The sequence below is a fragment of the Microcebus murinus genome, chromosome X, assembly GCF_040939455.1.
Source record: "Microcebus murinus isolate Inina chromosome X, M.murinus_Inina_mat1.0, whole genome shotgun sequence".
Classification (NCBI taxonomy): domain Eukaryota; kingdom Metazoa; phylum Chordata; class Mammalia; order Primates; family Cheirogaleidae; genus Microcebus; species Microcebus murinus.
The window spans coordinates 118,210,685-118,223,401 of record NC_134136.1 but is presented as its reverse complement, the minus strand read 5'-3'; the positions used below and the strand labels follow the sequence as shown (position 1 = coordinate 118,223,401).

Below are 12,717 nucleotides of genomic sequence, written 5' to 3'. Positions count from 1 at the left end.
AATAAACTAATAATAAATAAGAACAACATCAGATATTGAAGCATACACAATATAATGTTGCGATGGTAAAATTTAAGCTGACATTTTGGTCCTGAATTCTGCAGTGTGCCAAATCATATATTATAATTATGTTTCAGATTTGAAGACAGTGAAGGACAAATAAATTATGAGTCATTTTTCTGTGTCCTGAACTGGAGAATGAATCCGATGCCTGAATTGGAAGCACCACCGTACCTTAAAGAGGTAAAATTAACACCTATTTTAAAACCAGCTATGACTATGTCCCTTGCATTTTTAACATCCTTTATCTTTAAATTATTTTTCAATGTAAAGTATTAACATCAGTGCTTTTGGAAAGAGCGCTTATGTGTTTCTGGGTATTTGTGTTAAAGGCTAATTCACTTACCATGCTGAGCAAACATCTGCTCTGTAAGAGCATGACTTTTCTTACAATTTTTTTTTTAACCTCAGTCGCATCCAATTATATGGAAAATAGGATAATAGGTTACAGTTATAAATAGATATAAACACTGTTATCAAGGGATTCTGGTAACATCATCATAAGCTACAAGAGCAAATCTCAAATGGTCTTATGTCAAGAATCCAGAGTATCTGTGGCTGTGTGCACAGGTTTGATGAGGGTGAAACAATAGAGTATGGGGATGCACATTTCACAGTGGAGCCAAATTTAAAATGAAAATTCTGTCGAAAAATGCTTGGTTAGGGAAAACAAAGTTCATGTGATCAGATGGTGCTCTCAACATTGTGGAATTGTCTGAATTCTCTAAGATCTCTTTGGACCAATTGTCTGTAAGGAGTGGGTGGGTGGGTGGTGGTTTGTTTGTATTTTAACATGCTCCAGAAATTGATTTTCTTGGGAAAGTCCCTTGATAAAGCAAATGTCATGTGGTTGATACTTCCAAAAAGGAGGTATTTATTCCTCAGGGTCTCTGCTGACCAGCTCATTCTGGCCCGAGCTGGTCCAGTGCCCTTGGGAGTTCCCTTAGGCATGCAGCTACTCTGGGAGTGTGAAGGACAGCCATGGAACTTCCAGATGGTTGGGGGACAGTGGTGGCATTTGGAGTTAAACAGAGCTGGGGTTGAATTCTGGCTCTGCCACTTACTTAACTGAATGACTTTGGATCGGTTAAGTTACTTACCTCATTTATTTATAAATTTAATCTTCAGACAAATCAGGATTAAGTATCCACCCTCAATAAATTCTCTGATCTGAACTGGGGTCCAGAGACAAAGGTCATCATTGCTACCTTTGAGGGGCCCACTGCTGACAGGAGAATCACTCATGATTTGGAGTGTGGTGTGATACAACCTGCATGGGATGCTGTGGGATGAGGAGGAAGCTGCTTCTAAATCAGACTGGGGTAACAGGAAGTATTCTCAGGGGAGATAGCACTTGAAATTTCAATGAGTAGTGAGAGTTAGCAAAGTAGAAAAGTGACATGTAATATAGAAAAGGCATTCCCAACAGAGCTCCCTGAGACATGGGGCAACATGGCACTTGTACAGAATTAGGAGGAATTGTTGTGGCTGGAGTGAAGGCCCATGGGAGGAGGAGTCGAGAAGGATGAGGCTTAAGATACCTGCAAGGGTAAGGTTTGAATATTGTCCTGGAAGGTCTGGAGACCACTGACAAATTTGAAGGAAGGGAATTTTCCCTGTATGATGCATGGCCTAGAGGGGGGATGGAGACAGGCAGACTCACTGGGAGGCTCTTTACATCTCATTGTCCCCATAATAAAAGCAAACACTTAAAGCATGTACTGTGTGGCAATCATTGTACTAAGATCTCAAAACCTCTTAGCTCATTTAATCCTTATAGCAACAATAGGTACTTTTACTATTCCCAATTTAGAGATAAGGAAGTTAGAGAAACAGCAAGTATATGGTAGAGTCAAAATTTTAACTCAGGTCTGTTTTACTGCAAAGAATAAAAAAGAAAAACATCTTTGTGATATAATTATTATTGAAGATACTGGAATGAATTAACTCAAATCCAAGATACCATCACAAAAACAAATCAATACTGTCATTTTCTCTGGTAACCTTTTAATTCTTATCCACATAAATATTTTATTTTTACACATAAAAAAAGAAAAAATGGTAGATGGGGTTTATATTCTACCTTTTTGTTTAATGTTTTAGCAGTCTGTGTTGGCTGTCGTCTATGTATCCCACTAGGACTGCTTTCTAGTGCCCTCTATCCCACTCTGACCCTGTCCAGGTCAGTCCTGGGCAGCCGACCTTTGTGGGCCACATAAATGGGTCCCTTCTTCCTCTGTCCTCCAGTTGGGCTGGCCAATGGGGTGCACCAACAGGAGAGTAGAAGGTAGGTGGAGAGAGAAATTGTCTCCCTCTCTACCAGTCATGATAGATTGACTGCTTCCTTCAGCCAAGGTCCCAAGATCCATATAGCTCTCTCCATATAGCTGTCCACTCCAGGCTCTGGTGACCACCCTCACATGCCCTTTCAGACCCAGGTGGTGGTAAGGGCTTCCTGCTTTTATAATCCTTGGAGACTGGAGGATCCCCATTGGTTTTGCTAAACACTTCCCACAAATTTGCAATTAGTCACTTTATTAAGCTCTTCTCGATTTATACAGTTTGCATATGCCCTCTATTTCCTGTGGGACCCTGAATGATATACAGTGCATCCTTAGTGTTGCTACTTACCAACAGCCTTTGTTCTTTTCCTTACTTTCTACTTCTTTGTTTCCTCTTCCATTCCACCCAATCTACCATCTGTATGTTAGAGGTTTCATCATGTACAAAAATATGATCATACCATATGCATTTATCTGCAGTGTGCTTTTTTTTTTTACTTAATTGTGGAAAGTTCCTCTAGCTTAATATGTATAGACCTAAGCCATTCTTTAATAGTTGTAGAGTGGGTATACAATAATTTATTGATCTGTTTCTCTAGTGATAGGCATTCAGGTCGTTTTTGTATTTCTTTTGCCTCGGAAAACATGTAGTGTACTATTACTTTAGTTTTTGCTTTCCTAATGACTGTTGAATTTGAATGAAATTTAATCATCTTTTTGCACTACAACGCACAGTAAGAAAGACATGTTTATAACAATGCAGCATGCACATATATAATAGAACAAAAGTTTCATGAAATACTATTCTGACTACATGTGGTGCAGTATGATCTATTTTATTTTTTCCTTTCTCTCTTCCTTTCTTTTCTCTCTCCCTCCCCTCACCTCTTTCTTTTGAGTGTCATTCATGACCCATTAAATTGATTTCATGACTCACAAAAGGATCACCATCCACACTGGAAGGGGAGTCACAGCATGGGAAGGGCAAAGATTCTTTAGTCACCTCACCCCCATTTCATCACTTACCAACTCTTGTCAACTGAGACAGGTACTGAGCCCTGGACTTCAGGTGCTTTCTAGAGGCATTGTAAAATAGAAGGTCTGCCATCGCAGGGACCTGAATTCAAATCCTTAGCTCTCTGATCAACTAACTGGGTGACTTTTTACAAGTTACTCAGCCTTTCAGGTTTCCTGTCTCAAAAGTGGAGATAAGAATAGTTCTTCCATTAGGGTTGTTGTGAGGATTGAGTCAATATATATGAGGCACTTGTCATAATACCTGCCCTACACTAGGGTTTAAATGTTAGTGGCTGTTACTGTTTGTAAAATGGAGATGCCTTACCTTCCTCAAGTCAGTGGACTGGGCCCTGAGAAGTTCCTTCTAAGGCTAAGATGGGTGATTCTACCCTTAATGGTGAGAGTTGGAACAGTTATAGACCAAGATTGTCACATCAGAAATAACCTGTGCTTTCGCAGTAGGTTCTTCCAATTCTTATTCCTTTATGGTGAAAACTTTACTCACAGGGTCTCATCCATTCTGCTGACCAAGCCTAGAAATATTTCAGTGTGCAGGAGACATTTTCAGCCAATTAGAAAGTAAATAAAATATTTATAAAATGGTACCTGATCAATTTAATCAATAATGAGTATTTAACCAGATTCCAAAGAGTCCGCAGCATTCTGGTACTGCTAAACTTATTATTGTTTCATAAAGAGAATATAAGCTAGGTTGGGAATGTTACCAGTGAGTCTATAATCTCATGTGAAAATATTTAGTGTAAATGGGTTAAGCACAATATTGCATAGTTCATACAGTAGAATTAGTAGTGTATAGTATCTACTGAACTGCATAAGTGTGCTTAAATGTTGATATCTAATAATGCCCTGACGCATTGCTAGGTCAGAGCTTGTCACGGGTTGGGTTCTCCAGGAAGCAGATAGGGTTTAACATGCAGGATGTTTATTTGAGAGTGTCCTTAGGATCAACTCCCATGGAAGGTGGGGGAAGGAAACAAGAGTGGGCAAAGGGAAAAATTGAACTGTGATACAGGCCCAAAGGTAACCTTGGCTGAACCATGAGGAGCTTGGGAGCTAGGATTTGGCCTTTCAGAGTTGTCCTGAGTTGGGCCAAAATGACCTGGTTTTATCCCTATGGGTTAGTTCGTAAAGAGATTTGACTTTGGCCAATGTGGCTTTTTGCAGCCAAGACATCTCTGTAGTTGAGGCAATCCACAAAGGGTCAGCAGCTGAGCCACCAGGTTCCTCCCCAAGGGGATTCTGTATGGTATATCACAGCTCAGCAACGAACCACTCCTCAAGCTCCTGTTCACTGTTCTTGGTATCAACTAGGAGCCTGGCAGTGTGGCACAGCCTCCTCCCCACTGCGTTCCCCGGTTATTGTGTGATCTTCCACCTGTGGCAGTCATCTGACAGGAGACTAGTTATGCCAGAAGAGGCCATGGTGGAGTCAGACCAGATGTGTAGGTCCCTGGGACCCAGCTGGGCAGAGAAAATGTCTCACTTATAGCTTTGGGTATTACCAACATTTGGGGAGTCTGCCATAGCCAAAGTCACTTCAGGGACGAATAGATACTTCAAGTTGTGAAAGTGCCCCAGACCTGAGTGTGAAGTCACGAGATTAAAGGTCTTATGAGATCAAAGAATGGCAGGCTGAGCTTTCGTGCAGAAGCATGGTCCAGGTGGAGGCCTGGGTTGGGAAGCTGATCACTTCCTCCAGTATATGAGCTGGGCAGGCTGGCACTGGCTGAAGTTCCAGAAATGCCATGGAACTGAAGTCCCCAACCCCCAGGCCAAAGACCAGGAACAGGACCATCGGCTTCAGCCAACCAGGGGCTGAGGGGGTGGGGGGTTGTCTGGGATTCAAGACTTGGAAGTACTGAGGCATCAGACAGTGCCAGCCATCCCTCCAAAATAGGAAGCACAGTGATGGGGAATCTAGAGGGTAGCACCATTCAGCAATCAGAGGGAGCTAGTTAGCAGGCTCAAACCAAGCTTTCAGCCCTGCCAAGGGGACAGAGCAGGCTGAGTCCCCATACCAGTGAAGTTACAGCAAGAAATACACATCGTGCTCAAAGGGGTCCTGGAGATGGATTTGATGAAGGGACTATTGACAGAGGAGTGGGTAGGGTTAAGGGAACCAAGCAGAGGAGTAGAGCACTCGGAGACTAATAAGAGTGGAAAGCCTTGACCATCCCAAGGCCTGGAGGAACAGGGAGGGGCCGGTGTTATTGGAGCCCAGCAGAGGAGCAGCAGGTAGAGGAGTGTAAACCCTGTAGCCATCCCCACACCATGGCCTGGCAGGGAGGAAGCAGAGTGAGGAGGAGTGAAATTCGTGCTCTGACCTCTCCCTCCTTCTGTTTTCCCATCTCCTGATGCTGTTTCCCATTGGCTGAACCCACTCAGAAGCCAGAGAACAAGGGAACTTGGGGAGTGATACAATCCACAGAGGTCAGCCTCCCAGGGCAGAAAACAGGACGAAAAGGGCAGAGAATGGATCTTGAAGGGCAAATGGAGACTGATGCAGCACAGTCTGTTACTGGAATAAAGCCTTGAGCTTAGGTGGCCAAACCCCACAGTCAGGGTATAAAGCCAGGTCCAGACTAACGGCTCCTGGGACTTGGTTTGCTGGATGTCAGGCCCAGTGCCTCAGACTCAGACATGGCTCCCGTATGTGTGATAGTGAAATGGCCTTCAGCCAATAGGAGTAGGGTCCAACAACAAACAAGGAAAACTTAAAGAGGACTCTCACATAGGTAGTCTAGCATTGATTAGTCCTGCTGCCCTTTGGTGAGAGTTTTTCCTACATGGACAGATGAAAGCTGACTGTCACCCATCATGACTGTTGGCTATGGTCTGGAGCCTGGATTCTCAGGGGGATCCCTTGGTCGTCCCTCTGCATGGCCCCTCAGCAGCCCATGGCAAGCCATGGGGCTGTAATTTAACTCTCACTCTATGATGTGACTATCTATGGTCTCAGCATGTTGCCCTGGTGCTGTCACGGCCCAGAGACTCCATTTCCATTCTATTGTGCTTGCTCACAGATGGTAGCTGTAAAACTGGCAGAACAGGTCTCACTATTTGGAGCCTGTCTGGTTAATCTCAGAAGTCACATTTTAAAAAATAACACTAAATCGGTTCTCATATAAACTTTATAACCTGCACTGTGTGACTGGCATCTTATCTTTTGACGTTTCTGAGAAAAATTGGATGTGGCTTCATTTTATGAGCACTGTAACTGCAGAAGCATTAGCAATCAGCTCTAAATCTCTCTCTCACACACAACAGGATGATATAGGACCTTGGCAGTGGGAAGTAGGGGGCAGTTGGGTACACCTTCAGATACATCTTTGAACACCCAACTTGTTGAAGATCTCCTTTGGGATTTAGAACATGGAATGCCCTATAACAGTTTATTGTCCCAACAACCTTGCAAGAATAAGTATCATTCCCAATTTAGAGATAAGAAGCTGAGACTCAGAGGCATTCCCAAAGGTAAGGATTATGTAGTCAGGGGCTAGTGCTAATTTTTTTAAATAAGCAAAGTTATTTCTAATATTTGTGGTTGAATATAGCTGAAAGAAAAGGTTATTAACCATTCTCATTAGATTTAAAAAACTGATGAACACATTAACTAACAGAGCAATAACCTAGTAGGAAATGGTACTTCTGGAATCTACTTTAATCTAATGCATTGGATGGTGTCTACTTGAATTGTACACATAACCCTACCACTCAAGCTCAAAAAAATCCATGTCTCCTTGAAAACTTTTCTTGCTCTGGAATGTAGTTCCAAGGAAAGGTTTTCTGTTTAGAAGCCACACCTATCTTTTAGCTACAACTCACACACAGATGACAACTCTAAGCTTTGTCTAGGGCAAGGGAAAGCAATTGTGAAATATTGGTATTGCTGGAAAGACAGAAATGGACAGAAATATAAGCAAATCTCCTGACTTTATAAATGAGCTTTTCCTTATGTTATCAGAATGCTCTTGATTATTTCAAAAAGTATTTGCACAATCCTCTTCCCAAAATTTATTTCAACTTGATTGGCTTAAATTTAATTATGTTTATGATTTTTGTCAAACTAATTTGATTATTTCTAAGGTCATGTCAACCTTATTAGAAGAAAGAAAATCTAAGAAAACCACAATTTTGATACTGTACACACTATTGGCCTTTTCTACAAATTCATAGATATTTCTCATAGAAACATCCTTTTCCAAGCAAGTGGAGGGGAATAACATGGTGAAATCACGAACATGACTCTATCTGCCTTGCATTTGGGAGGAATGAAAAAATAACCTTGTTTCAGTGAAGCATGGAATTTAATTGGCTCCTGATCTTTTCCCTTCATGCATCTGGTGGCCAGTACTACAGTAGAAAATTTTAAACTAGAAGGAGACATAATCCAATTAAATTTCCTTTTAAAAATATCAAATCAAATAAATCTAGGGCCCATTAGCTCACACACAGCTTTGCTGTTCTCACTGGGCAGCTGCTGTTTACTGGGTTTTCATCCAGTGCCATCTTTGCTTCTCAATTTCAAGGGTGTGTGATTTTACAGATCGGCAGCTACGTTTTTTTCACCATTGATGAACAAGTGATTTATTGCCAACTTGTTTGACATCTTAAGTGGCTCTAGTGACAGCCAGCTTGGAAAATGTCATAGGGCCCTCTTGGAGACAATGATTCCCAGACACTTTAGAATCATGATTTTGTATCCTTGAATTTCACTCTGCATTTTATAGTTCTTCCTTCTTCCAGAAAACTTTATGTGGCATGTATTGTTTATGCTCTAGACTATCTCAATTTTTGTTCTGAGATTTGGGCACTGTCTCTTGAGTTATCTGGAAGTCACATTAGAGACTCCAGATCCATCCACAGTTTGCCAGGAAGTTGCTTTGTTCTAAGCTGTGCTGTGGCTTTCTTAGACATGTTCTTAATTTTGATAAATGCAAAATTGTATAGTGTCTATGTCTAACTTCCTCTAGAAGCAGACTTGGAGACAAGGGTTTAAGTGTGAATAGTTTTTTGGAGGGTAGGGAAAGGAACTAGGGGAGCAAGAAAGGGAAGGGAAGGAGCTACTAAAGGGCATATTATCAAACCAGTTTCAAAAGTGGATGATTGGAGCTTAGCAGCTGGAAAATGCTAGGATCCAGAGTGAGGATAGCAACTTAGAATTATCCCACCCGAAGTGCAAGGGAACTGCAGTATTCATTCATCAATTTCTATCAGTCATTGTTTGATCCTGCTCTTGGAGTAGAGGAAAGGAAATAATTTCTTGGCACTTGTGGTTTGGCACAGGGGCAGCCAAAGCAGGCCTGAGAGGCCAAAGAGAAGTCCAAGGGCAAAGGAACGGAGGTGCTGGCAGTTGGAAGGCAGGCTGGTGTGCGCCAAAGTGGAAAGGGTGAGGGGATAGGAAGGGGTGCTGGTAGAGCCTGCTACACATAAATAGTTCCAAATGTTCATCGCTAGGGGGGCCTGTTTTACAGCAATATAGGCAGGCTCATCCTCTTTTGGAACGGGAGGGAATTGACTTCTGTGGATGAGCTGTCCTGTTATAAAAGTACCATACATTTACTCCCATTTCAAACTCACATGCACTGCTGGGAAAACCATATGATCTGGAGTTTTCTTTTTATTTTATAGTGTAGCATGAATAAAAGGTCAGCTTCTGTCTTCAACAGAATATTTTAACTCACTGCCCAGATTTTCATAAAGGTTCTATAATGTTCAGAACACTTGCAGATTTATTAGAAAATACAATTAGGCCGTGGTGTTGTAGGGATTTCTTATGTCACCAAAACCTTTTCATTTTATGAAGGGGCTGACCATGTGATTCCCTTAGGTAGATCCAATTATAGGCAAAATGAAGAAGGTGCCTTCCCTCTGCTTTATTGATGCCCCCTCACCCCATCCCATGAGCCTCCCCTGATTCTTACTCTCCCTTGGATTCCAAATTTGATTCATTTGTCCATTTTAAAGCAGTATGTGCGAAAATCTCCCTAAAATTAGTGGTTGGCAATAGATGATAGATCCTGGGTTCCTTGAACACTACAAATATGCCTGTGGCATTTATGAAGCATTTTGACAGGAAAAGTCACTACCACCTGGAACCTAGGAAACAGTGACAAAAGGAAAAATAATCAAGGGAAGTGGTATTGATTCTAGAGAAAGAGCACAGTGGGGTTGGAGTCATCAGGTAAGCTTTGTGGGAGCCATGGGGTTTAAAGTGGTCAGAATTTAAAGAAATGGACTACTGTTATCTTTCATCTTAAATTATCCTTAATTTCAAATCTCATGAAATGAAACTTGAGTTTTATTTTGCCCAAGTCTGGCTTATTGCTGATAAATTTGATTCTCATTTCTAAATTCTTGAGTTGTCATGATTCCAGTATAAGTTCTGAATCGTTAGCATTTAAATCACCATTCCTTGCTCAAAAAAAAAAAAAACAACCAACAAACAAAAACAAAACCACCTTCCCTGTTTAATAAGCTATGAGACAGGATATTCTAGTACTGATCTGTTTCATGAGATAAAGCATTCTCTGAATAAATCCATCATAGTTATATCAATTACATAATATATTTTATTATTTCTGTACTGAAAACTTTTCTTTCAAAAAACTATCAGGAAATAGTGATTTTGAGTGCATATATTTGTACTATTCCTCTATAACAAGATTGAATTTATAAATACCACTTAAGAGCAAAAATTGCTGTAAGTTTTGTAATGAAATTTTTGAGAATGTGTTGAATAATGGAGTTGAATGATTATTGATCTCAGCCTCCATTGATTATAACATATTGTTTAATATGTATATAATGGTTTACAACTTTTTGGTGTCAGGAAGGATATTTTACTAAGATCTATGTGGTATGAGCTGCTTAGAACACCCCTTAGGAATTGGTTTAGCCATCATCTGTCTGAATGGTCATTTCCTTCTTCATACTGCTGGTTGGTTGTTTGGGCTCAACTTCTCACAGGTGGCATTCTTGAGAAAGAAGCATAGTGTCACTTCAAGAACTGCATTATCTTCTATTTAACTTTTCATGTTGAAAATGATGGGAGCAAATGTAGGATGAGGGCCAGCTGCCTCAGGATAGGCCCACTTCACTGTTTGGCCCAGCAGATAGGCATAGCTCTGGTGCCCCACTGCCAGGGTGACAATTGAGGCTCCATCACTGACTGGTAGTCTGATTTAGACAATCTACTTAACCCTTCTATGCCTCAGTTTTCTTTTCTGTATATAGATTATCATAATAACATCTACCTCTTAAGGGTTTTCTGTGATGACTAAAATAACTTAGTACAGATAAAACACTTAAAAGAGTGCCTGTCATATAGTAAATATCCAATACATTTGTTACTACTACTACTACTACTACTACTACTACTAGGTAATTATAGGATTCCTATAACCCCACAAAAATCTGCAACCGACTCGTCGTCATCATAAATCATCACTTAAATGCCTTCATTAGAGGTGCTGGTACTGGATTCTCTTCTGATTCTATGATAATTATCAATTGGATTCAAATGCAACACTAGTAAAGATATAGAACCTCTGACATAAAACAGTTAACCTTGACAATAGAATTATAAGCAACCACAGTTATGGAATTTCCCCCCTTGTTGATAATAATATAAATTGACCATTGTAGCATATATAAAAAATTGGTGTGTGCATATATACCTACATATATATGTCTTATACATATTAAATGTATAAAGTGTATAAATACATATATATGTATACACACACACGCACACACGCACATATATAAAGTGACTTATTCTGAAGAGCATACTGTGAGTGATCCAGTGCTCTTTTCATTGTTTATCCAAAAATAGTAACCAAGCCATCAGTATAGCTACCAGTTTGGATTTTAAAAATTGAGTTCTTAATGAGTATACAAAGAGCTATCACTACAATAATGCTGTGTAACAAACAACTCTTAAAATTTCAGTGGTTCACAACAAAACACATTTATTTTTCTTGTCTATGAACCTGTAGGTAGTTGAGCTTGGCTAGATTCAGCTGGGCTTGGCTCCATGCTGCAAGTTGGGCCTGGTTTGTTCTACCTTGGTCATTTTAGGACCAGTAGCATCATGGGCCATGTTCTTCTCATGGTGATGACAGAGGCCAGAAGACAGAGGCACAGAAGGCCAAGCCAAATGACACCAGCATATTAGAGTCTTCTGTTCATAATACATCTGCTAACAGTACATAGGCCAAAGCCAGTCATGTGGTGAAGCTCATATCAAAGGAACAGGAAAACATACTCCTACTTCGTGAGAGGTTCTACAAAGTCCTATGAAAAACAGTGTGGGCATGTAATTTTTTTTTTTATTTTGGCATATTATGGGGGTACAGATTTTAAGGTTTCAATAAATGCCCATTTCCCCCCCTCCCCCCATAATTTTAATACAGGAAGGGAGAGAAGAATCAAGAACAGAAATCCAATCTTTCACAAAGTCCTTATGATCCTGAAGTAGATGGTAAAATTTCCACTTTAAAAATAAACTGTTTACCAAAAGCTTATATAAAGAGGAGGAATAATTTGATGTTGAATTTTCAAAACTTCAATTTGAAATGTGGTTCTAATTATTTCTTTTTCTTTTTTTTTTCTAGAGATGTGAAGAGGTTTGGCTTGGAATGCCATCACCTGTTCCTGTGAAATACATTGACTACATAACTCTTTTGAAAGATGTGCTTGGCTTGGAGGAAGACTAACCATGCTGGTTTTGGTCAATTCCCTTTGATTTACTGCTATAATTTTGCCAAGTTTATTTTAGGAGATATAATTTCATTATAAACAAAAAAGAAACAAGGTTCATATTGACTGGAAATCCATAAACCACAATTAATCTTCTTTTGTCACATTAGTTTTTCAGAACATCATATTATATTGCTGATATACCAGCACTATTAAAAATGCCATTAAAAATGTCGAATATTTTTATAATATGTATGATTTATTAATATCAAAGAGTCTTATGATAATTTTCCATCTAACATAATTTGATTCATTATAATATGAACAGAAAATGACTTTTGATGGCTATGCATGACAGTATAAAATCAAATTATATCAGAGCAATAAGTTGTGATTCTATTAAACATTTTTTGAAATCTTTTTGACACATGTTTATTACTTATATAATTAAGTTTTGTAGCAAACCACCTCATCAAAATAATTCTTAACCCTCTCTACAGTGAACGTGTTTATTTTCTGAAGTTAGTAAAACTATGGAAAGAAAAGGAACCTCCTCCTCAACACACACACACACATGAAAATTTAGGAGAGAAATTGAAACATATGCAGTGTTTATATTTTAATGCCCTTTTTC

At 39.8% G+C, this 12,717-nt stretch overlaps 1 protein-coding gene across 1 annotated transcript in view; it reads left to right on the top strand.

Annotated features, from left to right (window-relative positions):
* The window catches only part of EFHC2 (EF-hand domain containing 2), a 168,753-nt gene extending 156,280 nt beyond the window's left edge, over positions 1-12,473 (top strand). Inside the window, exons 14-15 of the mRNA XM_020285042.2 lie at positions 138-243; positions 11,999-12,473. Coding sequence (XP_020140631.1) covers positions 138-243; positions 11,999-12,100 — 208 coding nt within the window. The 3' untranslated portion in view covers positions 12,101-12,473. The remainder of the gene's footprint in view (positions 1-137; positions 244-11,998) is intronic.
* The last annotated feature ends 244 nt before the right edge of the window (positions 12,474-12,717 follow it).